We start from the raw sequence: 26,994 nt of genomic DNA on the forward strand, positions 1-26,994 counted from the left end.
AAATAAATAGAATAATGATTGAACGGGAAACTAGAAAAAGAAAAGAAAACAAAGAAAGACATCCAAAAAAAAAATGCTCGAAAATGTTTATAAGGTTTGCACAGGGAAAAGGGATTAACACCCTCCCCCCCCCCCTCCTCCGTCGGGACGTTCCACACTATCCCCCCTAAAATGGATTCTTTTAGTAGGTCTGCATCCTTGATTAAAAAAAAAAACCAAGTTACTAAAGTTCATTTTCCCTAAACTTTCCCATTCGGATGATGTATTCCTTTCCTTGGCTCGACTCTCCGGCGTGTGATTATTTGCTTTCCGATTTATCTCCTTTACTCCAAATTGTCATCACCTTACAACTTACAACACAGCCTCACAGTGTACCCAAGTACGTGTCAAAAAGGCAGACACTATAATTCACAAACATGGATATTTCAATCCGTTTTGTTGGTGTTTTAAAACTACCACATTGAGTGATCACCCATAAGACCTCACAAAAACAATGAGTAAGATCCTCAGCCTCTTTAGATATTTAATCATACGCATGATAACTACAAATAGCCTTTATTAATTTTGTTTTCTTACATTTGGTCGGTCTTTACAACAAAGGAAACGCTTTTTCATATCTAAATATTTTAATATGTACACATTATTATAACATTTTATATACAATAAAACATTCGAAAAACACTTTCCATGCCTTAAAAACTCACATACTGGCAATCAGTCAAACGAGATTGTGATGAGCTACGATAGCATTCCTTTTAAATGGTGCTCCGTAAACAAAATGATTTTTACCTCTGAGACTGAAATAGAAAAATTGGCCTTTGAAATAACAAGTTATCAACAGCGAGACTGGTTTTTTTTTTCAAGTCCTTGACAAATAAAAATGATTTATTTCTCCTATACTTATAGCATGACACACGTCTATCAGTCTGGGAAGGGTAGGAGGTCGCTTATCACTGAAAAATAAAAACAGTTTCTGTGTCTTTACAGCCTGGTTAGCCACATTTTCCTTAAGCAAAAATGGCGTCATTTGTCGGTGTTTGCGCGATTTTTGCAGCTTCCATCGAGATCACATCATGGGCGGCATTGTTGGCTTCCAGAAAACGGTTTATGTGTTCAATGACTCTCATCATTTCAGACTGTAAAGTTGTAAGTTTATCTCCATTTTTTATACATCTCAGTTCGAAGTCGGCTATGTCCGCTTTACTTTGTAAGCCACGAAGACGGTAGAAGAATTCTAATGCTTGGCGCATGCGACCTTGTAGAGCAGACAGCTGCAAAGAGAAAAACAAATGTTATCAGAAGATGGAGCCGTGAGGTTTTGTTCAGGACCGAGTGTAACTATATTCTTGTCAGAAGCCCATTACTGAGCTCCTGATTCTGGTACATTCTTCGGTGTTATGGTATTCAAAGTGCTATCTCAGGTAGATTGAGTATTTTTAGGGTAACCGCCGGTTCGTAAAAGTTAACGAATTGTATACGGTATCATTCAACCTGACGAAAGGTTAACGCACTAAACGTCAGCTTCAGAAACCCTTTACGGAGGTCAATAAACATTATCAACTCAATTAATAAACCATATTATCTTGTAATACCCCTGGCTTCCCCCCCCCCCTAACCACCACAACCGACGTAGCAGCAAATTTTCTTCAGAAACTTATCCCCTGTATACGGTATGGCCTCTCTTTTACTCCTCCTCCGACGAAAAATCTAACCTACTTCCTTTGACACGGTTATCATTTGAAATCTGTTCTAATCTTCCCCCATCTTTAACCAGCCTTGTTCATTGTTGGTGCATAACTGCCTATCTTTTGTTTTCTGTCTTTTTGAGTCAACATCCTGCGGTACTCTTCAAGTCTTAGTCCATAAAAAAACTCGCAAAACATCTTGACGTAAAGATTGCTCCATTACAAAGAAATGATGGTACTTTGAGCAATTTTACTTAAAAGCACCTCTCTGTGATCTTTCAAGCTGTCTTCATTGTTAACTCTTCTCTCGACAAGCCTCAGCAAAGCAGCTTTGTTATTCAACAAGGTGTTTTGCGACCTTTGGTAAACTATCGCCAGTTTCTTGTTTTCACTCAGGGCTGTTTTTACTCCTCTCTAGGGAATAAAAAAAAGTTTAAAAGTTTCTTTAAGTCCGATTGGGTAGTCAGGGCTCACTTCTAATACAGTGACGGACTGAGCTTGTAACCTTCTGTCTTGTTAAGTTTTGACCGTCCACTAGATTTATATTGAAACAAATAAATTTTTCGCTCTGATTAGGGCCTTGCCCCATCAACTATCACACGATAGAAACAACGAGCTCATAATCTTATTGTTAACCTTTAACCCCTAAGAGTGATTAACATCTAATTTCTCCTGACAACATCACCCCTGAATCAAACGTTAAGGTCATGAGAATAAAGGAAATGATCATCAACTAAAGAATCTCTTGATTGTTGAACAAATTCTCCTTGTCAGAACCCTTGGAAATGTCTAAGAGTAGTTTGGAGAATATTCATTCTGATGTTAGGGAGCAAAGGGTTAAATAGTTCCATGTCATTTATTTGAAGAGGAGTTTCCTCCTCTCTCCAGCGTCTTGTTTGCATAAATTATAATACATTGCGTTTCACTCAGGTTTTCCCGCCACATAACAAATCTCATTACCTGATTGGTTGTTAACACCTGATCCCTTTCTTCCATATGCTTTTCGTGATTATCTTTGCTTCGATTGATTCTCTCTACAAGTCAAATCACATGCAAAGTTCTTCACTAAATAAATAGCGCTCTGTGCAAGTTTTGCTTGATAGAACAACATGACGTGAATGGTAGGTAGCACGTTTTGGTTTTTATTCATAGGGTTTTTAGGAACTCCGGAGAACTTGCTCGAGAGATGATTTTGTGACAAATATAATATGCTAGTAAAATCCCTCGTTCTCATAACAAAAAGAGTGAGACTTGTTCCTATCTCGGTAAACCGTGTGCAGGATACTTTCACGATAGTCTTCAGTTCACCCAAAAATGTTAAGAAACAGAGAGAGACGCAGATAATTCTCACGACACTGCATGGGTCGCATTTATGTACAAAATACCTTCAAGTTGTTGAAGGGATTTCTTTAAGCCTTGCTCGGTTTCAAATCCTGTCTCTATTTGAATCTTTAATTCAGTCATTTCCTCGCTAAAAAAAACAACATTTTTGATATTATTTCCAGTGCTTGCAGGGTTTATGTACACGAGTAAGAAAGGAAAAAGTTAGGATAGATATACAAGTGACGCTGCGAAGAGACGTACAGTACGCGCGAAAAGGAAAAACTTCAGAGCATGCGCTGATAAAGGTATCAATGTGCGGAGGATAAGAGCTCTTTCACCAACGCAACCACAGATTACTTGCGACACTCATTTCGCCATTGCTTAGACTAAGAGCAGTCTCTACTTTTCAGTGAGGTCCGTCGCGCGAGTCACACAATATAAGCGAAAAAAAAAATGGACGTTGGAGCTTCGCACGGAAATCTGGGAGTGCGATTCGCGCGGTGCGCTTTTATAAAATTTTTTCGCCGGTTTTTTTTTACTTGCACGACGGACTAAGCCGAAAAGGAGGGACTGCTTTTAGTCTAACAATTGCTCTGCGAACGTTTAGGTCTTGAGAAAGCGCGCTTCATGCATGAAAGCCCTTAAATAGTTGAGTGAGTGAGATTATGAATGAGTGAATAAAGAAGAAGAAAGAAATCAAACAGTTTACGACAAAGTTACTCACTTCAGATCATTTATATTCTCTTGGGTTGTGGCTATGACTTTGTTCATCATTTGCGAGGAAGACTCCATGTCCGCCATTTTCTTCTCCATCATCTCGGATTTCCAAGTGATGTGATCTAAACGTTTAGTTAATTCCATGGTTTCTTTCTGCAATAGACCAATCAAATGTGAAGGGAAAGTGTTCTTCACATGGATAGCACCTCTGAATGAAACCACGCATGTCATGTAACATGAAACACAAAAATTCATCCAATCAAACCTTTAATTCCTCTTCTTTCGGGAGCAGCTCAGAGATTTCACCCTGGAATTTCGATTCCATATCGTTGTATTGTTGTTTCACCTTGTCCAAAATCTTGTTAAGTTGCGCAATGGTCTAATACAGTAAAGAAACAAAATGAAAAAACGGAAGTTGCAGATGAAATTGATGAAAACTTTATCAAAAAATCTTATCTGATCACGAAATGTAAATCTGAGAGGATAAGTCTTTCTATAGCTTACCTCTTGTCTCTCATTATGAATCTTTTCCAGTTTTGAAACCTGAGGAAATCAATTGTCGGTCCATAAATTAATCACTCAATCAGTTGGTCATTTCATTAGTTACAAAAACCATCAGTCACTTAGCCTGTCAATTCCTCGAGTTTCGAATAAAGGAGTTAAGTTTCTATTAATACTGCGGTGCTGTGTCGGTGAGGGCATTACAACATAATGTGATTTTATCAACAAAGGTAATAACGTTTATTGGCCACTGTAGAGAGTTTCTAAAGCTGGCGGCGTTTCGAGCGTTAACCCTTCTCATGCTGTAAGAATCGATCAGTGAGCCAGTCAGTGAGTCAGCCGGTATTCTTTTTATCTGCTCAAAGAACATATAGGCATTCCATAATATCTAAAGGTTAAAACAAAAAAAAGAAACTACCAACCTGGTCTCTCACGTGATCAACAAGCTTTACCATTTCCTCTGCCCGCTGTGTAGCCTAAAAGAGGAAAAAGTTATCACCTCTCAGTTGCAAGAAATGACAGGTACAAAATATTTTATTTTATGGTATATCTTAAAGATGATTATTTTAAAGATTTCTAAAACAATTTATGACATTAGACAAAACTTACTTTTTCCCGTTTCTTTTTGGAGTCAACGTGTGTCTTGGCAAGGTCCTGTGTGTCTGATGTGATCCTTGCCTAGTGGGAAGAGAGAAAGCATACATTAGCCTTACATTGCCATGGTTCCACTCGTTAAAGTCGTTAATGGTCATAGAGGTAGCTTTGAAAATCGCGCAAAATCGTCCTTTTACCTTGGGGGCTTTTGAGACGACTAGAATGATTCCGACAACCATAAAGAACAATAAGAGTGGTGTGTTATCTTCACTGACCTGTAGAACAGTCCTAGCATGAGCTTCGTCCTTAAGTTGTTTCTTGAGCGCATCAGCAGTAGTTTTCAGTGATTCTTCAATACCCATTACTTCTTCTTTCTTAACAACTAGAACTTCTGAGAGGTTGTCATGAAGAACCTCGACTTTCTTCGTCTCTTCCTTGGAAACCTGAGCAATAGTAATACTATGTTAGTATCACGTTCAGTAAAAGTAAAAGTGCCACCTGAGACGTGAAAAAGGTAAATCAACGGCCCCTGTAAATTTTGGAAAGTCGACCTCCCAGCCTTAGGCGCTTCGTAAGACATATGTTCGACTAAGTCATGAAGGTGCTTCATTCGTTCGCCATGCAGCACACTGCAATAAATTTTTTTAAGAAACAAATAACTCTGTTCTGTTCTAAGATCTCTCCTTAAGTTTTTGGAAATTTAAGGTCAATTATTATTTTTTATTTTCCCAAGTGTTGACTCAGATTTTAAGGAAAAAAATAAAGATCGAGGTGCTTAATCAAACCCTTCACACATGCATCACTGTCCTCGGGTTCATGGTTATTTTTGACATCACAATATACCACAACAATTGCAATAATTATCACACAGTTCATTAAGAATTTGCCTTACATGGAAGTACACCCTCTGTATTTGTAGTCCAAATTCCAATGTAAAACGCTTTATAATTTAAAGGTCAACAAAAGCTACACCCAAGATTACTGCATAATAATGCACATGCATATACCTCCATCTGCTCTTCAATTTTTTCCATCTCCTGTTGTGCTCTCTTCACAGCCTTCTCATCCGCAATTTTTTGTTTCGCACTGTCAGGAAAAAACAAGAGATCACCACTTGAGAGAAACTTACTTTGATCGACGCCTTTTTGGACTTGAAAACCTAATTGAGTAACTGACGCGCAGCCTATATAAGTTCTACACAGCCATTTTCCTCTCTAGTCGTTTACAATACAGCGTGAAGAATACGCATTATCTTGAGCGTTTTTCAGAGGAGCGGGGGAAAGCGCAAGACACACACGAACAACAAGGTCACGCGGGACGGTGAATCATTTTTCCGCGCTCCGGAATAAAAATTTTTCTATAAGCAACGCATTGTATAGAATCTTTATATGCTAATTAGAAAACTCCTTCAAAAAAGCCATTCATTACACACCATTGTTCCAGCTTCATGTTCAGCTTGCTATTTTCAGCTTTGCTTTCTTTGATTCTTCTGGTTAAGTCCTTAAGTTTCTTGGAAGCATTCTTGATTTCAAGCTCCAACTTGCTGTTTTCGCTTTCCATAGACGCTTGCTTAAAGAGCCACAAAAATATCAGAAATAAGCAAGGGTGTCAAAAATTGCAAAACTTCCAAGATATAAATGGCTTTCAGTTGTTATCAAAAGAGCTGTAATATGCGCATTCATAATATTTCGGATTCTTTGGAATGAAAGAAAACTTAGAATTTGCGCATCTGGAAAAATTTATCATAGAAGCTTTCAAATTGTTCTTCGCCTAGAGTTAGATTCTCTACATCCTCAATCATTCTTGCTTTCTACGGCTTTTTGCTATCTATTCGAAAAAAAGTGTATTCTGGAAACGATAATTTCTGTTATTCCACCAAGGTATGTTAAAGAAGCTTCCAAGTTACAAATAAAATAACCTAAAATATCTGACGGGAATCTAAGACTCTTCATAGTCTGCATCTCGTCATAGGCGTCTGCTTTGAACAGCGCATTGAAATTTTTAAGTGGAATCCATATATTGATTGCTCATTCTCCAACATATCGCAGTGAAAGTCTCAGCTGTCAACAACAAGTTCACTTACTGTTATCTGCTTCTCCGTCTTCAGCTTGTTGTTCTCATCTACAAGCTTTATATGTTCTGCTTCTTGTTCTACAATTTTCTCTCGAATTCTTTGCACCTAAAAAAAAATGAAAAACTCTTTTACTTTCTGCTGAAGGAGTAAAGTGTAGAATGGTATACGTGCTAAAAGACCCATGTTGTCACACAGTTGGCGTGTTAACCCACTATCCATAGTGTGAAGCTAACATGAGTGTCACTATACTCTCCCAAGCGAAAAAGTAATCTGTTACCAATTGTCCCCTCAGTATTTTGTCAGGTGTCTCAAAAAAGTTTGCCAGTTCCCATTTGGCTCCATTTATACTCGTGAGTGCAGAGAGGTACACATGTTTATGTTGTGTTGCATCTCCCACAGAGACGACAGGTGAGAAATTAGTTACAAAAAGTCGGATTACAAGTGAAACAGATTTATCACGGATGTAGTTGTAACCTTGTCTTGCTGAGTTGCTTCTAAGGCCTTGATTCTTTCTTCTCTTCTTTCTGAAAAACAAAGCATACAACTTGCTGTTGATATACAATTTGAAAATGAAGTGACCAATGCAATGGAGAAAACACTGAGTCAAACGGCTAAAGTCGAGAAAATGCAACAGGACTGAAGTAACAGAATAAGCTGGTTGAATTGTGCCCATATTTTTGAGCTTCGAATAGTTTGATCAGATTTGATCATTATAAAGCACTGCATTCCAAAGGAACTGGATTTTCAAATACATGTAGTTGTTTGATAGGACAAAAAGCACCGTAGAGATGAGAGTAAATCAAAAGGAGTCTGGATGGCTAAGGAGAGTGAAAATGGAAATGAAACACTAAAAAAATTTATGCTGATTCACTTTTCAGGGTGGACAGAACATGACATACAGTAGCTCCTCTGGCCACATAACTTTAACTACTCAACTCTTGCATTTAAAGCAATAATTCTTGTTTTAAAAAATTTACACACACTTGTATTACAAAAACTCACCCAGCACTACAAGCTGTTCGGCATTTTCTGTGAGAGTGTTTCTGATGTCATTCATAGTATGTGTGTTAGACGTATAGTACATCCTTAATTGTGCCAGTTCGTCGCTGTTTGGTTAAAAAAATATATATTTATTGTTGTAATAATTTTCAGGGGTTGTTCATGGGCTATTCTCTAGCAGTGCATAACTGGGTGTGAGATACTGCACCCCATTAATTTAACCACAAATGAAAATGATAGGGACTTTCAACTTACATGGGACACAAGGAAGTGATTAATATTAACTGAATAATTTTAGGGCAGAATCCAACGATACAAGTCATCTTTTTCAAATGCTTGTAAAGCTAACTAGGCAGAGGATCAAATATTATATGTTGCAGTCATCACTATTTACTTTGTCACTACCATTCCATGCAAAAGTGGCACAGAATCACTCATACACATACGATTGTCAATATTTTTATCAAAAATTAATTTACTTTCATGTGTATGCAGAGAACATGATTTCACTGAGTTTTAATATTTTGGCCAATAATTTTGGCCTCACTCATCCCTTTTTACTCTCCAGGTACTGTACAATTACACTTAATGTATTAAATTTAAATAGCAATTTGTAATGCTGAAAAAATCAATAGCTTGTGAAACTAGCAGTCTTGTGGACCCAAATTGACATAAAGCCAAAAGAGTAAAAAGAACAAGCAGTGAGCTGTTTCAATTTTCATTTCTTTGCTCCCCTCAAAGCACAGTGACAGTCCAAGCACTAAAAAATCCTTAACAACTGCCAGCTTACAGGCTGGACAAGCAGAGGGAGAAAATCCATAACTAGCTCCAGAATGGGCTATTTAAAATGTTTAATAAAACATTTAAATACCTGACAGCATTGAGTTCATTGCGTACAACATCAACTTCCTGTTTTATTAGAGCCCTTTCTTGGGTAGCTTTTCCTTGAGCTTCTGCTGTTTTTCTTTCTGTAGCCTCTAGTCTATCAAGAGTATTACTTAATTCTTCATCTGTTTCATCTTGTTTAAGTTGTATGCTTGACATTGCTTCACCTTCTAGATCAAGTTTCTCTTCAACCAAAGGACTGAAAATGCAAATTCATTAATTTTATTCATTAGATCAAACCTTAATCAAAACATTAATTTAATCTTACAAGGACAATATAATAGACTGTCCCAAATATATCCAACTATGACAATATTTAGGATTTAAAAAAGTGAGTAGATTTGAGAGACAAAAGAACTTTGCATGTAGTTTTCAGGTGGTAACTTGTAAAATTTACTACCTGTATTGCCTCTTATTACCTCCAAAAAAATTGTTTGGAATCCTCAATAATTCAACAGGTAAACAGACTGCTCTTCCCTTTTGAAATTTTGTTCTACTTGTTGTACTTGAAATAAGGGAGAGCACCATGTATTTAGCATCTACATCAGAAAACATGCTATCACCTAGTAAAAAATTATAATTCTATTATTTTGTTCAAGTTTTAAGACTGTTGTTCATTAAGGAAGTGTGCAAGGAATTCCCAGGGAGATGTCACTGTACACAACTGACAAATGAAACAAACGTGATGAACCCTGTTAACTCACCAGTGTTTCTGTATGTTGCTCAGATCTTGCAAAACCTTTGTATGTCTAACTTCTACAGAAGGAAATAAAAGCAACATGGAATTTGATTATCTTGCTAATATAAGTAATTTATAGAGTAACATCTATTAAACAACCTAATCAAAATTAATTGAGTGGTTGGACAGTGTCCTGTGACTTAAAAGCAGTAAAATTCAGTGTTATCTCAGCATTACACATGTATAAACTAAGAAAGGATAATTGACTAAATCAAAATCACACCTGCATGATGTACCCTTTCCTTGATCCTGGCTTCGATTCTGCCTTGATAAGCACAATGCCATCTTAACTCATTTATATCAATAGCACAGGCTTCATGCTCTATAAAGAAGAGAGAAACTAAGTGAACCTCATTCTGTTTTGAGCATTGTACAAAAAACAAATATGAGTCAGTAAAAGACATCCACAGCAAACCTGTGTTAGGTTATGAGGAATACCAGTAAGAGTTAATGCAACAATATGTTTCAAAGTAAAGTATCTTTAATATGTTGAGCATGCTCATTTGGTGAATTTAGAAATATCTTAAATGCTCATGAATTCTTTTTTGTTTACCCCTTTGCACAGCCAGTGGAAGATCATGCATGCGCTTGTAGGCCTGAGCATCAATCTCATTTCTGAGGAACTGCACTCGTTCTCTTTCTTTAACCAAGCCATCTTGAGTTGAAAGTCTGTCACTTTCCATTCTCCCTAGTAATGTTATGACCTCTTCAATGACATCATATTCCTTAGGAACAATCTCACCAGCAGCAGACTTTGGAGTTGACACCTTACTCATCACTGTTCCAGCACTTCTTCCTCTTACCTGTAGAACAAAACATTGAGATATATGTAACTTTCTGGCCTGCATTTACAAGAGAGCAGATGATAACAGGCTTTCCACATTAGCACTGTCTATAATGACTATGCAGCAAACCAAAAAGATTATTGTGCAGGATATTTTGAATATCCCTTAAAATAAGAACTTCGTAAAGGCCTATTTACACGGTACAACTTTGTCGCATGCGACAAGCTTACGACAGGCCTACGACATGACTTAGGACAATTTACACGCGCACGACATTTTCACCTACGACATGCCAAAATCACGTGCAATTCCACTTGTTTCGGCCGCGGTCATTGTTTCAATAATTTGCAAGAGAAGGAAAAGAACCTCTTCCTCGCTCCACAGTGATATCATATTCTCTGTTTCCTCATCTGAGAATGTATTTTTCGCTTTGGAAGCAGTCTTCGACTTTCCGGAGGCGACTTCCTCTGCCATTTTGACGCAAGAAAATTTCACCTTCCTCCCCTACTCAGTAGAAATTTGTCACAAAATACGTCATTTTCCATCAATTTCGGCTACGATTGTCGCAGCGTTTTAAAACATGTTTTAAAATCCTACGACATTTTTCGTGACGTGCACGACAGTCGTAAGCGAGTGGTAGGTTTGATTTACACGATACAATTCGTGTCGTAGGCCTGTCGTAAGCTTGTCGCATGCGACAAAGTCGTACCGTGTAAATAGGCCTTAAGGCAAATAGACCATTTTACAGTTGTGTACTTAGTTGTCAAGCCTCTGATTTGGAGTGAGGCTGAAGGTGACCTTGTTATGATAGAGACCAGTATCTAGTTGGCATGATAACAAAGTAATTTTCATTTGAAAAGCAGCAATGTTTGTATCATAACAAGGTCACCCTCAGCTTTGTTCCTGTTCAAAAGCTTGGCAACCAAGCACACAACTGTAAAGTGGACTATTCTTCCTGCCTGCCTTTCAAACTCCACCAACTGCCTAATCGTTAGTTCATGTAAATAGATTTTGATATAAAAACGTTGATCCATTCTTGAAATGACAAAATTAATTAATATTCTTGGTATTTTAATTTCCTTTTAATTACCATGCTTTTACTTCCTTATAAGTTGTATATACATGTATTCCTGACCTCTAAAGTAGCACCACTGGCAGAGGACTCCAGCCTTGGTTCAACTGATGTCATTTCCTCTTCAATGTTACCAAGGGATGCTGAGCTTAGAAGCCAGCGGATGCGTCTGCCATGGCTACTAGCTGAGGATAAATGGGTTGAATCTTCAAGAGGGCCTTGACTTTCTAATAGTTCCTCTTTATCCTTAGCATCTAAGTCTGGAAACAAAATATAATAAGACATTAGCTGGAGTTTTGATAAGTCAAGATCAAATGTATCGTGACTTGTTTGAAAGGAAAACAATTGTATGATTTCCTGCTGCAATTTCTCAGATCTGGAGGGTTTTATAGTACTTACATGTAACATAATATAACAATGAGCTGAGGCAAATCCAGAGGTTTTTTTAAAAATTGGGACATTAAACTTTTGTGGTGAGGACAAAACCTCATGCTATACCACCAACACATTTGACACCTAATCAAAAGAACTTGTGTTAAAAAAGAAAAATACCAAACCAATAAGTGCACAAGGCCTCTGTAGACTCCCTTTAAACTTGCACATCCAAATTACATGCATGATTCTACTGTAGCCTTATGATAGAGTGGCTGATGTGCACAATTTCTGAAGGAACCTCATGATTTTCTTATTCCCTATAGTAGTACTTAGGGCCATGCCTATTTTAATACAGTCACCTGCTTAAAGCAGTTCTAGATTACCTAATACTACACTGGATCTTTGCCTGCCATTTTTTCCCTTTTCATCAGGAAGATCAGTCATGTAGAATGCATCAATCAGGTCTTGCAGTTTATGTAGATGGGAAACTGCTTTCCTAACACATGAGGATGTGCTTTTCACCAGTTCGCAGCTTTTGCGTCGCCATGATCTGTTTCTAAATTGTGGCCATCCCTCTGGGAGTGAAGGAACAATGTCTGGAGAAGTTTAATTAAAAGTGTATTAATGACATTACATGATAACATTAGTCTATGAAAAGGGAACACTTTTTATCATATGTATTAATATTCATTATCTGGAACTTGGGCAACATCATATCCTAGATGATAATAATAAAAAAAATTCCTACATTTAGATTTTAAAATATAAAGTGTACTGAAAATTTCATGAAACAGGCCCCAGGGGTCATAACCAGGCAAGATATAAGTCAATCAGACCCTTATCAAAGGGTGGATAACACTTTCCACTGTATCAGGAGGATAGTGCATAACTTTTGTTACCACCTATGTATCTGCTAGATGGTGGTACGTCCAGGGGATAGTATTACCGACCCTTTGAACTACTAGGTCCTGATGAATTTGTTTGCTTAGAGTGCAAACATCTGTTTCAGCTTTTAAAACAGTCCAGGGTCTACATCAACATCAACTGTGGAGATCACAGGAGGTTGGAGGTGTCTGTAGGCTTACATGTACAGTGGAACCTCCATTCACAGGATCTCCAGTGTACATGAAGACAAAATGCCAGTAATGAGAGGTATACCTTTACTGAAGATATCAAATACAAAAATAATAGGAGCATTTCTTAGTTTAAACCGGTATTTGTGTCCCTTGAATGATTGTAGCCCTGAGATGAATGAAGGCTGTTAACTATAAAGAGAAATGTACCTCTCCCTTCTTCCAATTTGTCCTTGTCGTGAATTTCCACTGCAGCTACCTCATGGTGCGCAAGGACAAGATCTTGTCCACTCTCTTGCGACACTAAACTTCTTCCATCAAAATAAGGTACAATTGCCAAACCAGAACTTCCACTAATTTCTGATCTTGAGTCCTCGAATAAGGGAACATCCAACTTTGCCAGCTGTACATCACTCTCGGAATAATGAGTTACAACTTTCCCTTTTAAAGGAACACCTTCCTCCTTTGCAGCTAGTTTTGCTTTCAGATCTGTTTCACTGAACGCCGACCTCTCCAATGGCGACTTTTTGCTTTTACTAAGACTCCAGCTGACACTTTGACCATTTTGTGGTGCAGATGGCGTCTCATTATTTCCCGGGTTTTTTTGTCCATCTATCTCATACTTCCCTACTTTATCTACAGTCGGCATTCCTGTGATCTTCTATGTTAAGTTTGCACACTCTGAGTCCAATTTTAATGGTGAGATTAACGATGACTTGAAATGGCATACAGAATTGACACGACCGCCATCTTGGGGTGAAATTGACTTTTGATTGCTAGGCGACGAAGGAAGCAAACGGTACAAAAACGAGGCTAACGTGACGTCACGCTGTTATTCCGTGTTTTGAGTTTAAGTTTAAGATGGGGGGCCAGCATTCTCAATTCACGGAAGAAGAACTGAAAGATTATCAGGTAAAAGTTCTATCTCCGAACGAACTATTTACTCCATCCGTTTTTTAATCTTTTCACTGATATTACTTGGGTTTCTGGTGGGAAAAAAACGTAAACATTCTCTCATTTGGATGTGTCTTCATGCTGCAGGAACTGACGTACTTTACTCAAAAGGAAATCTTACAGTAAGTTTCTGCTTAGCTTTACACGATTTACGAGAAATTAATTCGTCGATATGGTATTTTTTTATAAATTCGAGGGTTAGAATGTTTTATGACTAAAATTAATGAGGTTTTTTAGAGTGCATCAGCTTGATTGAGCCGCTGTAAATCAAATTTTAACTTCAAACGAGAAACTTAATCACATTAACGTAATTCGTGTCTTCTAATAACGATGGGTCTTTGCACGCCTTCGAGGTAGATTTCATTTTCAAGAAACATTCTCAGGTGACTTTTCACATGCTGACCTTTTTTATTTGCTATGTTTAAAATGTCAATTTTACTGGTTAGAGTAGTAGTTATTAACATATTATACATGTTAGGTTGTCTAAGAGAGACATACATGTAAGATTGCATTTTAAATCATATAATCATTTCATTAATACCTTATTTTACTCCTATAGTTGTCATAAAAGATTTTCACAACTTGATCCAGACGCTGTGAGACTTAACAAAAATGCAAAACTTTCATCAAGAAAGATCATGACCTTACCAGAGCTAAGGGTATGTAATCTACTGCTGTTATTTTTCCATTTTAAACTAGTCAGAGTAACTTCAAGAGCAACATAGAGCCAGGGTTTAATGCTTACCTGTGTTTTATAATGTCACTAGTAGGATTTTTACCAGTTGTATCTGATTCTTACTCTTTTCAAGATAAAATTTGAACAATGATGTCTGGTTATTTTATTATCCAGGTGAATCCCTTTAAAGACAGAATTTGTAAAGTATTTTCCTCATCCAAGGATGGAGAACTGACATTTGAAGATTTCCTGGATATGATGTCTGTTTTCAGTGAAAATGTGAGTTTACAAGCTTTCCTAAAATGGTGAATATTTTAGGATTAAAGACTGACCTGAGTGTGTCGAAAGAAGAAATACTGAATTCATTGACTTTAGACTAAACAAAACCTCTTTTTGGGTTTAAATTTTCAGGTATCAGTATGTCCCTAATAAACTTGGTTTTATAAAGCTTTGTAGACTGAAATTTGAAAAGTTTGATTTGGATTTAACATAATCAACAAATACACATTGAATCTTATCACCTCTCTCTACAAGGCTGTGTGTGATAAAAAAAATGTTTCTTAAATTTCTTGTTTACTTTGGCCGATTTTTAAACTTTCAAGGAGAGAAAACATTATTTTAAAGAGATGGAACACAGAAAAATTGCACAGATCCTGAGTCCTGTAATATCAGGCCACCTTTTTGGCTATCTCAAGTATTTTACTTAGAGTGACTGTTGTTGGAGTTCAGAGAACCTTAATCAGTATAGCAATTAGATTTGCTAGCCTTCGGCCAGCCATTTGTTCTGTTTTCTACTCCAAAACTGTTTTTTATCCCAGAAATCTGTCTCAGACATAGAGGAAAGGTACTCAGGGAGGGGGAGATTGCTGTTAGTTGTGTTTGTTGTTATACCCCTCCTGTGTGATTCTAACCCGTTCTTTTCCTTTACCTTAGGCTCCTAAGAGTGTAAAAGTGGAGTATGCTTTTAGGATTTATGGTAGGTTTGACACTGAGTAATTGTAATTTCTATGAAAAGGTATTATTCTATTTCTTTAATCCTCTTTTCATTTGCTTTTTGTGTCATTTTACATAACTAAGAATTCAGAAGATTTTCAAACTTGCATACACTGTAAGTAGTGTAGACTCCTGTTCCAATTGATGACAAAAGTAAATGATTTAAAAATTTTGTGACATTTGATATCCTCATGTTATTGTTGTTGAAGGGGGGGGGGGTGAAATTCTGCTTGTTTAATAGTAAAATCAAGTGTAGGGTATCTTTAATCTGAAGGTCTTTTTTTAGTGACATGAACAAAGCAACATACAAATTCAGCATAATCTCTGTAAAAAGCCACAGGCCACAACAAAGTAGTAGACACATTTCCAGTGAAATTGTGGATTATTTTTTTTTGCAATGCATGTGGGGGCAGTCTTTTACAAATTCCACAATCTGATTGGTTTTGAGAGCATGCAGTATACTCCCAATTGGCATGCTCACAGTGGACGGCATTCTATCCATTGCTTGTTGAGTTGCTAGAGACATCCTTAGCTTTGTTGTAAATTTTCATAAATAACTTTGTTTTTCCATCTGGGCAGCATTTCCAAGCAAAGATTTTGGTCACAACCTTTAGCCAATAAATAAATAACTCAATTCTCTCCTCTCTCTCTCTCTCTCATATTACTTTGGTTTTTTAAATAGACTGACATGCTGCCTACAAAACTGTTTGTAATTTTATAATCCTTCTCAAAAAGGTAACTCACTAAGTTGAAACCAGGGGTATTTGCAGTTAAAAATTATATTCATTTAACCAAGGTAAATTTCATCCATTTTATTATCTGAATTCTCCAAAACAATTTGCTTGTTGTAAAACATTGAACAAAATTTTGAGTTCTACTATAAATAAACTTTCAATAATTCTGCAAGTCCCATGAATTGACATTTCTAAGGTACATTTCACAACAACAACCAAAGTAATTTGATAAATAAAAGTTGCATTAAATCCCCATGTGTCCAGCTAGAAAAAGCATTGCACTTGACTTCTGTTTTTCAGTGGAAGAAAGACAAGATTTACATATGCCATTGAAGCAGACAAACAGATAGAGTCTCATAACTTCAAAACCTACATTTAGATTTACTTACAATTTGACTTTCCTTGCCTTTTAAAACTGGACAGAGGTAATTCTTTGTAGATAAATTGTCATGAGAAAAGTGAAAATTTTTTCCATGAGATCAGTGAAGAAGAAAAGTGACTGTGACAGTCATTTAACTTGAGTTTGCCTGCCAAACCAGTCTTACTAGCTCTCTAATTATTGAGTGTCAAATCATGAGAGATACTTCAAAGTTTGCTAGGAGGCCTTTTAAATCACCCTTATCAGTATGCAGATAAAGGTGTTTTCATGAAGGCTTGCTTTTTAATTTACACTACCTCTCTTTTCTCTACCATCTACTTGCTCATAAACTGTTCAGTTTATGAGGATCTTACTTTCATTCCTTTGAAGAGCATTTGGTTACATTTTAGAAAAAGTGAAAATGTTATTCACTAGCCTAGGTCGGTCCATATTTGGAAAAACTGTGCCCTCTGTCATGAGTACCACCTACAGCCTCGGGCAGTATTCAAGAAATCAGGCACAGTTTAATATGGACCTCCCAGCTGGTGAATAACATACATATAACCTTAACCACTGTTAGTCTTAGTTTGACTTGTGTTCTCCAAAGATTTTTATAGTAGCACCCACCCCTTATGAAATATAAGGTTGCAAAGGTCAAAATTTATTTGAGATGGAGATAGGTATTTTTTTATTAAATGTGGCTTCAGAATGGAGTAACTGGTAAAACTGCTTGTTGTTGGTGCCTCTGGAGAACAAACTATGGCTCCCTCTTCTTCAAACAATGCATTTTTTTTCCTTTGATTGTACAACATTGAAGACAGGAACAAGATTTGGTGATGTGAAATGTGGTACACTCTAAACTCCAATTTTTTGATACTCTAAAGTGTCTACCAGAATGATATTCATCAACAAAGGTTTTTGAGATTTGCTGCACCCACGACTAATGAAAGTGTTTGATTGCATTCACAGATTTCAATGACGATGATTACATCTGTGATAATGATCTAAAAAAAGTTATCCAGCGACTGTGTGGGGAGCAGAGGTTGTCTGATGATAATGTGAATGCTTTAATTCAAAAGGTAAATCATCTATTCAGCACAGTGATCACTGATAACATCTTCAAAAGTAGTTTGCATTTCTCAAGGAATCTTTTTCTTCCTATGTGCATGGTAAAGCTAACAATTAGCTGTCTTATTTTAATGATGCTGGTTCACAGAGCTTGAAGGTACTTATTTATGCAATTTACTGTTGAAATAATGTTGATGAATGGTTGGAAATTACCTGGCAAGGTAAATTCATGGGAGCTGATGATTGGGAGAATATTCAATCATTAAGTTTATTTATGGTGTTGATTGGCATGTTCAAACAGGTAGCATTGTAAATTTTACTCAGTACAAAAGGTGTGAAAGTAAGGTATACTGTAAGTGATTTCGAAAGAAAGCTCTTTTAAGCAATTGTCTCAAACATCAGTAAAGAGGCAGGATTGATGAAGAAAGTCAAGAAAGAAAGATTTTCCATGAACTACAATGTATCAAATTGTCTCCTATCCAGGATTTAGTGGTCTTGAGCTTGTAAATAATCTTGACTACTGATAATTTTAATTTCCAAGACAGAGCTAACTCTTATAGCAGTTTCAAAGTGGCAGAGACACTATCTTAAGTTTTTCTTTTGCTTTAAACTTTGCTCCAAGGTTACAGGAAATATGCACTTTGATTCATATCCAAAAACCCCATTCAGGGGAAATTTAACCTTTCAGTGAAATAACTGACTAACTGTCTTCATTTTGTCCAGCCCTCCCACCCTCTCTCCATGGATAGTACCAGAACATTCAACCAAATGTAGAGTTTTTGTTTATGTACTATTGACAACAAAGAAACTTTTTCCTTAGTTGAGTCCTTTATTTCAACAGCTATTGCTTTGCGCATATTCTTTGAAAATTGTAGGAAAATGAATTTACAACACAGCATCACTCCATTCATCATAGCATTAATTTGATAATAATTTGATATTAATTTGATATTAATTTGATGAACTCTTGTGTGATATTTATAATCATTCTTTAGAATGGTGAAATGCCAAAAATTTACAAGTCACCTTAGAGGGAGAATGATGGTCCAATGCACTGATTTGTAAACAATTGTAACAACCTTAAAGTCAACCAGCTGGCAAGACTTATTACCCCTTTAAATGTATTACAGCAATCCAATTAACCCTTTAACTCTTAGTCATGATTGATAAGCAAATTCTCCCTAAAACATACATACATACATTATCCAGCAAACAGGTCATGAGAATATTCAAACTTATCAGGTAAAACTCGTTATCTTGATCCAACACCAACCTTTTGTAACTAATTTAAAAGGAAAATCGCTCTGACGAAGGGCTTACACTCGAAAACGCTCAAAACGTCAGCTTTTTTACCCTTTACGGTGGCTAATTTACGTTTTCAACCCAGTTGTTAACACTAAATTACCTGCGAATTTAAAAGGAAATGTCTAGCAGGTGGAGGGGAGAATTAACTATCAGATCTTGAGATTTAAAAGGTTAAAGAAATTTCACTTCAGTTATCAACTAATATGTCACACAAAGAAAATTTTAAAAAAGCAGAAAAGTTAAGACTAGCAGTTCTCTATCTACTCCAGCTCTTTTATTCGAAGCTTGTAGGAATGTCTTGGAAGTCTCAACTGGTTTCTTTATATTCTCTTCATTTGTCGCCATTTCTCTTTTTCAAGGGAAGGTTGGCATCTGTTTGTGTAACTGGTATACTAGGTAATGGTTCAAATTCCAGTTCTACACTTTTGGGCCTCTTGCCCTCAATACTGTTGTGATATCCATACAAAAAATACACAAACATTCCTGAAATGACAGAGAAATACAATTAGTGAATATGTTTTTTGTTCTGTATGCCTTAGTGTTCTCTTTGAGTCAAGTCTGGTTCTTTTAATGTTTATCTGGTTGGTTCAAGGGGTAAGCACTTTTCGGTAAGGGGCAACCACAAGTGATGAACGTTTTCCCATGCTCTTATTTTGACGCTGTTGATATAAATTAGTAGAGTTTGATTTCCACAGTTGAGAAGGTCATTAGAACTCTGTTTTCCATTTTCTTGCATCGCTGACTTTGTGTCCATTTGGAAGGTATTCACAAGTCTGTCGCATAACTTTTTTGGTGTCATCAGAGGATTAATTAAAGGAGTGGAAAAAATTTTAACACTTAACTGATGTGTTGGTGGTTTGAAAAAAAAAATCTAGACACAGTTGTCCTCTTGGAAGCATAGTTATGATATTGAGTTTAGTTTTGTAGTTTTTCCACTTTACTGCCTCATTGATTTGTTCTCGAATGCAGCTTATTATCGTTAAGATTTGGATATGATTAGTTTTTCATGTTTCGTTGCCTTTTTTGCGTTCATGCTTTGTTGCCTAATATGGTATATTTTATAGTTATTAATTGTATCATCCATATTTTGTAATTGTTTTGAGGGCCACAGAGTCATCAGTGTCTTTGGGCTACTGTTAAGTGTTTTTACCCTCTCTAAATAAAGCCTATTGTTATTATTATTTTTGGATTAAGGTGTGGCGCGCAATAACTTTTCTGCAGACTGTAAAAATTTTCTTTCGTATTATTCTATGTTGTTGGAGTTCACTAGAAATATCTCGGCAATACTGTGAATACTGTTTGACATAGATTACCGAGATAAGGCGTTTAGACTGCTATTGTTTGTTTGGCATCGTTGAGCATTTTTTTCCATTATTTTATGCTGGAATAAAAAGAGAATTATGAACCAAAATGGGACAAACTTATGGTTTCTTTACCAATGTTTCCTCCTCTTTTACAAACATTTTTGCAAAAGAGTGGTTTGAGTAATATTTTGATGCGTGGGTAACGGTTGAGTACCTCTGTTCCTAATGGAAAAACCATCAAGCGAAACGTCACGAATAGCTCAACTTAAGTCTAAAGGTTGGCATTAATTGGTTTTTCGTCGCGCACCAAAACAATTATGGTGCTCTATCCCACGTGCGCGACTGAACTAGCGCGCGTCTTTAGCGCGCGCCAAAGATGCGCTTGTTTTCGCGTGCGTGGAAACGCGTTTACTTTCGCACGCGCGGATTCCCTCCGCGAGAAGAATGTGCTTGTTACTGCTAGTGAGGAGTGTTTTGGCGCGTAATATGAGTGTTTGTTTGTGCTTATGCGAAATTAAATATGCGCGTAGCTGTATGCCCTTATGTGTGAAATCAGCGATTCTGCCAAGTTTCGCTGAACTGAAAGAAAATACAATTTGTACATACGAATAAAAAAAGCTACTTACCTATGGTTATCCAAATTGTACATTTTATGTAGGTGTGTGTTTGAAACAGTGTCATCAAAAACGTGTTTATAAATATACTGAGTGATGGAAGAAGAGGAACACATGGAACCATAAACGAAAAAGTAGCACTGTTCCGGGGCTGAAATAGAAGAACTATAAGACAGGCTATTGTGATGGACGAGTAAAGCGCCACGGGGAAGATCGTGAAGGCATCAATATTCTCTGAGTTAGTCATCCAAGTTCTGAGATATACGCAAACGGCAAACATGGATAGAATCATAACGAATACCGTGACATTCGCTATGGTGTTAGAGCACTCGCTTGGACTAGCGTGACAGGTTGTCGTGACACTGTCACTCTCGGACAGCGGAAGTTTCTTGTAGTTGTCATTCTTTCCTCTCCTTCTCTTCTTCAGTAGCGTTCGAAGCCAAGATTGCGTTCGTTCCAATAACTGCTCTTCATAGCATACCCATTGGGGATTTTTTTGGTAGCGAGTAAGTATCACTGATATAGACACCATGGTGTAAGTTATAAGGGTCATAATGGCCATCATCTCCACTAACTGTTGCATGTTAAACAGAAACGCAAGCAGCGCGCTCAGAACTCCACTGACAGCCACAGCTCGCAATGGAACCTGTCTGTCCTTGTTTATTTTAGTGAAGCAACCAAAAATGAGACCGTCATACGCAACAGCGTAAATCAGACGCGGTGTCGCGAAACACGCTGCCAGCAAACTACTCAGCATCGCGCATAAGGCGCCAACGGAAACGATGTACGTTGATGCAGCAAATCCACGTTTGGCGAAGGCGGCGGCGACGGGTGCAAGGTCCTTTAACTGATAATAAGGAACCATCATGGTCAGAACTACGATGACTCCGATGTAAACAAACAGGCTTATTCCCAAAGACAGAAGAATAGCCAGTGGTACAGACACCTTGGGGTTGACAGCTTCCTCGCTCGCACTTGGTATAGTATCGAAGCCTATGAAGCAATAGAAGCAGCTAGAGGCAGCTTTAAATATACCTGTCCAGCCGTACGGCGCAAACTTCTCCAAAGTGGACCAGTTGTAAGCATTGGCATGGTAGGCCCCGGCAAAGATAACGAAAGTTGCTATGAGCAGGTTGGCAAAGACTGTCACATCCAGTATGGTTTTGGACTCTTTCACCCCCAGGCAGATTATCATTGTCGCTAAAAAAACCAACGTAAAGGCTAAAAGATCGGGAAGCTCTGAAAGCGCCGGCGCTTGCCAAAGGCCGAATGAATCCTCGAAGAATTTGTACACAGAACCATTGGAGAGAAAATTAATGTACTCGCTACAGGCCGATGCCAGGGACGCGGCGGACAGAACATACTCGGTAATCATACACCAGCCGGTCACGAAGGCCCAGATCTCTCCCATGCCAACGTACGTGTAGATGTAGCCAGAACCGGAGCGGCTTACTCTGGACGAAAACTCCGCATAATTCATACCGGCCAGGAGGGAAGCTACAGCCGCAATTAGGAAGGACACGATGACGGCTGGACCCGCAACCGAGTGCGCAAGCTGACCGATTACAACATATAGCCCTGCGTCTATCAAGCCACCGATACCGAGAGCTGTCAGATCAAACACGTTCATACAACGCTTAAAGGGTGTGTCACTCTGAGCAAAATCATCAGTTTTCCTTCTGGTCAAGCTTTCAATGAATTTATAACCATACATCGCGACCGCGTTGTGGATGGAATTCTTGTAAATAAAAATTTCAATGCGATGCGAAGGCGCGCACCCCAAGCGTATACAGTCCAGCAATCTTGTTTTTTTCTAGTTGTACGCCGCTCATTTGAATATTGACTTTGGACGCGCTCGACCATAAACAGTCGGCATTCAAGCATGAAATAATATTATTTTTTGTCGAGTGCGGAGGCGTTCAGGATTGTTCTGGTAACATGGTAAACGCTCGTTCGTAGTCGCACACATTTTTCTGCCATGTTGCCGTGTCTATCTGAAAAATCTTATTAGGCTTTGATGGGTCTGAATTGTTTTGCGGATTGAAAAATTATTTCGCGTCGAGACAATTGGAATCTTCTAGTTCTAAGAATAGTGATGAGACAACGAAAATCTAATTATAAACTGAACCATCCACTTTTACGAGTATTCCAAGTAGAAGTTTTGGATTTTTTTGTTTTCGCTTTCCCCTGATTCGGTTTTTACAAGAAACTTGTTTAGTTATTTCTTACGATGTCTTTACGAGTTGAAAGATGTCTTCTTAATGCAGTATGTGAAGCGTAAAAAACAGGGTTACTCTATTATTCCAAAAGAATTACACAAGCTTCTTTTTTATTCCTTTGCGGCCATTTAAATCCCTTTTTGTTTTTCATTCATACGCAAATTAAACCTTTTTCTGAGCACTTCTTAGTAGTTTTTTTTTTTACCATTCATCGAAGCGGAAACGATATTAGTGGTTGAAAGTTTGTTTACGCTTGTTTCAAATCATTGCTTTTTACTGAAAAAAGGCGTTTTTGTTCTGAAAGCTGAGGACTTTGGACAGAAGCGCTGAAGCGTTGTTCTTGGCGCTAACGCGCCTTAAATAATAAACAACCAAAACATATTTTACCTTTCCGTTAAAACAGCTCTATAAACCAAAAAACTGTTGTCTGACGAATAAGTTTTCTTGTGCTCGATAGTTCTGGAACAAGCCCAAACTTCCACGTAACATGTATTGATATTGAGCAGTCTGATCCTGGAGCGTCTTTCAAACCAAGCCACTCTCATTAAATTTTTTTGAAAGTTCCAAACCATATAAAGGGTGAAACACACAGAATATTGTTTATGCCTTTATTTTTTACACCTCGTAATACAAGAGATTGCAGATATTAGTTGTGAGGCTACGAAATTCCAAAGTTATTCGAATGGAACTTTAGGATTGTGGGCGGCAAAGAATTTGACCGACGCCGTCTTACTTCAGTAATTTTAATTTTTTATGACATCATAGAAACAAAACACCATTCATTTAGAGGAATTCAAAGCATTAATCAATTCTGTAGTCAATATCATTTGTTTACCTCTTGTCGTTCATCAAGCTAACTTTTCGTAAGGTTTTCTTTCAAAACCTTGCTTGGAATCTTAGAGTTCAACGTTGGGCTTCTTTCATCTATTGTAAAATTATTACAAGTTATTGATTTTACTGGGTAACCATACATTACGTAAGAGTTAGTTAGACCCTCTTGGGTTTCTGTTGATATAGTATTTAGGGGGGGTGGGAGAGGGCTTACCTTAGTCTCTCAAAGCGAGGCTCAAGCGACATAGAGTCAGCATTTATTGGGATACTTGAGGAACATTCTTACACAGACATTTTCGACAAAGTAGAAAGAGTGCTAGAAGGTTAGCTAATAAGAGTGACCAGCATCTAATTTCTCCTTACAGTAATACTACTAAATGTTTCATTAAGATCGTGGGAATAAAGGAAATGATCGCCAACCTTAGAAACTTTAACTGTTAAATGAATTTTCCCTGTCAACACCTCACGAATTGTATGGAGAATGGTCGGGAGAATATTTATGCTGATGTTAGGGTGTGAAGGTTTAACTTGCAATATTTGATGAGTTATGTAACTTTTCCTGGCTAATCAGTTAAAAAAATTTATTATCATATCACCATAACATTCTCTAGCAATAGGCTGTTGGTAATTTTTCTGGGCTTGAAAATGAATGATACCTGTAGAGAAGGTTGAAAGAATGACCATCTTACACTTTGATTCATTCCAGATATTTGACGAAGCTGATCTGGATGATGACAGTCAACTTTCTTTTGCTGAATTTGAGCACGTGATATCAAAGGCACCAGACTTTGTTAAGTAAGTTTTTTTCTTTCTGCCTGCCTTTAGACGAAAAACACTTAAGGTTCCAAATATTATGCCATCTATTAAGTAACTCTTTTTTAAGGAACTTTGAAGGCTAGACGGAGTGTCATGTGAGGGGGTATTGAGCCTCCAATTTTTTCATCACCCGTGCTCTACAGTCTTCATTGCACATGACTCGTTTAAACTCCGCTAAGGAGGAACTCGAACTGACTGGCCACACCGTTCACTTTGGAGGCTTATATCCCTCTTTTCACGAGATTTCCTAGTTCAGTTCGTTGATGTCTTTTAGGGATTGACCTATCTATTTAGGTAGTTTCGCCTTATAATTTGGACTTTATTAAGTGAATGGAAGGGTCTGGCCGGCTAGTTCTGATGAATTGTAAGCACCCCTAAGTTGCGGTACCAGCTTCCTATAAGTAAACGTGTTTTTATCTCTCTTGCGCAAATTCCTGGTGGTACTGAACACTTTTCCTGGTGCCTCCTTTTAGTCGGTCCCACTACTGGAGTTCTGTTCACCAAACACGAGGCCACTGTGTTTATTTTTGTAGTTTTGACTCTTGGTAGAAGAGGGTCTTTTTTTTAACTCGCACTTTTTTTGTCTTGTAGCTCTTTCAGGATCCGCGTGTAAAGACCATCAGTCCAACACAGCTCTAATGCATTTCTCGTCCATGGACTGTCGTTAATTTCAATATTTGTAAACTGGTAAACTGGTAGTTGTGGGGCGTTGCTTTGTTACAGACAAAGATTATTTCAATGCATTAGGGGAGATTAATAGAGCTTAAATCAGGTGTGAATTTTTTAAGGCGGGTCCTTAGCTTGAATACATGCAAAAGTGTTTTGTAAATGAGAGTAAGTGAGTAATCATTCTGAAGAGCTAAACATCTATTTTTGCCGTTACTCGTACACCCTCATTCGTTTGTATTTGTACAGTGTATACTACCTTTGCATGACACTTTCTTAATGCTAGTTAACGTGTCGTTCTTCTGAGAAACTCATAGTGATTAGAGATTTGGGGTTTACAAGACTGCTATGAAAAAAAATTTTGGATAATGATCGCGATCCAGATAGAACATTCTCCGCTTTGATGTACGTGAGTAAATACTCGACTTTAGGCAGACGGCACTACTTTCTGATCTGTACTATCGGTGTTTGCCGGGTCTCTGGCCATTTCTGTGTATGACTGAATCGGGAAATTCCATGTGTGCTTTTTGATTACGTGAACATGTTGACTAGAAATGAAGATTTTAAAGAGGGGGGGAAGGGTTCTTTCATACATCGAGAGGCTGCAACATTCGGTATTTCTATATTAGCTTTGTAAAATAAAGGCACATTTGCACTGACTGAACTTTGTATGCCGGCTTTGAAATTCTGTAATCTCTGAGAAATATCATTATAAACAATTCTCTACGATTGGGTCAGCTGTGTCTTTAACTGTAGCTTTCGCTATGTCGTGAAACTTATTTGTATCACTCAAACTTTTTTGCTTGTGTGAGCATAATAATTTTTATTTTTGTACAATGACGGGTGAATTAGTTTAGGATACGTAAGCTTGTTGCTTATCCAGAGCGTTTAGATGTTACGTAAGGGACGTGTTTGGTAGTGAGCTTGGGTGCTCTTCTTTATTTATCACAAATAAACTAATTTTGATAAACTGGGCATTTGCAGCCAGAATCATTTTTTAAACGCAACTAATTTCGTATCAAATAGCCTTTTTCCTATTTGATGATAGTGTGCGACTCGGGCTTAGAACTCCATGATTGTCGTGTGCATCCATCTCGAAGTGGCGTTTTGGGGTCGCAGTGACCGCCTCTACCAGTGGCTTCAGTTATGTAATGTAGAGGTTTCGGGTAGGGATGTGTTTGTCGTCATTATTAAAAGGTGGCTGATTCAAATCAGTTCTATGGCTGACTGAATATTTACATCAAATTCTCCAAGACTATAGGTAGAAGCCTTCATAGAGCTCTGAGTTGGAATAAGATGAAATCAGCATTTGTTAACAAAAACTAACCTACCAGACTGATTGAGTGCAAACATACCCAAGGCAATCTAATAATATTTAATATCTAGTTAATATTTAATTGAGATATCATTGGCTTTTATTAATATTTACCACAACTTTTCTGAACGGTCGCGATGATTACTTTATATTTGACAGCACAATCCTCTATCAAAAACATCTTTACCCGTTGAAACCTGAGCCGGGTTGTTCAAAGCTGGGGTTAAGAGTACACAGGGTCAGTGTGAAATCTGATTTCAGATCTGGAAGCTATAAAACAGAATTCACTACAATTTATTTCATCTCAGAATTTGATGAC

The 26,994-nt window shown here is 37.5% G+C and overlaps 3 protein-coding genes across 3 annotated transcripts; 1 reads left to right on the plus strand and 2 right to left on the minus strand.

Moving 5' to 3' along the window:
• Positions 1-557: 557 nt before the first annotated feature.
• Positions 558-13,573, minus strand: LOC131795182 (coiled-coil domain-containing protein 178). The gene is made up of 22 exons (XM_059112748.2): positions 13,033-13,573; positions 12,133-12,345; positions 11,438-11,634; positions 10,071-10,320; positions 9,741-9,839; positions 9,483-9,534; positions 8,765-8,977; positions 7,897-8,000; positions 7,369-7,418; positions 6,904-6,999; positions 6,253-6,389; positions 5,828-5,906; positions 5,096-5,263; positions 4,836-4,904; positions 4,649-4,702; positions 4,230-4,268; positions 3,991-4,104; positions 3,733-3,878; positions 3,071-3,156; positions 2,646-2,719; positions 1,950-2,099; positions 558-1,271 (listed from the first exon to the last, which is right to left on the minus strand). Exons 1-22 carry the CDS (start codon positions 13,469-13,471, stop codon positions 1,008-1,010), a joined length of 3,093 nt encoding a protein of 1,030 aa, XP_058968731.2. The 5' UTR covers positions 13,472-13,573; the 3' UTR covers positions 558-1,007.
• An 85-nt stretch (positions 13,574-13,658) lies between these two features.
• On the plus strand, positions 13,659-26,335 carry LOC131795185 (calcium and integrin-binding family member 2-like). The gene is made up of 8 exons (XM_059112753.2): positions 13,659-13,734; positions 13,864-13,898; positions 14,336-14,435; positions 14,627-14,731; positions 15,386-15,428; positions 17,507-17,616; positions 24,585-24,673; positions 25,286-26,335. Exons 1-8 carry the CDS (start codon positions 13,684-13,686, stop codon positions 25,305-25,307), a joined length of 555 nt encoding a protein of 184 aa, XP_058968736.2. The 5' UTR covers positions 13,659-13,683; the 3' UTR covers positions 25,308-26,335.
• On the minus strand, positions 18,369-22,631 carry LOC131795184 (cationic amino acid transporter 3). The gene is made up of 2 exons (XM_059112752.2): positions 20,841-22,631; positions 18,369-19,393 (listed from the first exon to the last, which is right to left on the minus strand). The coding sequence occupies exons 1-2, from the start codon at positions 22,540-22,542 to the stop codon at positions 19,242-19,244; spliced, it is 1,854 nt and encodes a 617-aa protein (XP_058968735.1). The 5' UTR covers positions 22,543-22,631; the 3' UTR covers positions 18,369-19,241.
• Positions 26,336-26,994: the final 659 nt, after the last annotated feature.

The sequence above is a fragment of the Pocillopora verrucosa genome, chromosome 2 (assembly GCF_036669915.1).
Source record: "Pocillopora verrucosa isolate sample1 chromosome 2, ASM3666991v2, whole genome shotgun sequence".
Taxonomy (NCBI): domain Eukaryota; kingdom Metazoa; phylum Cnidaria; class Anthozoa; order Scleractinia; family Pocilloporidae; genus Pocillopora; species Pocillopora verrucosa.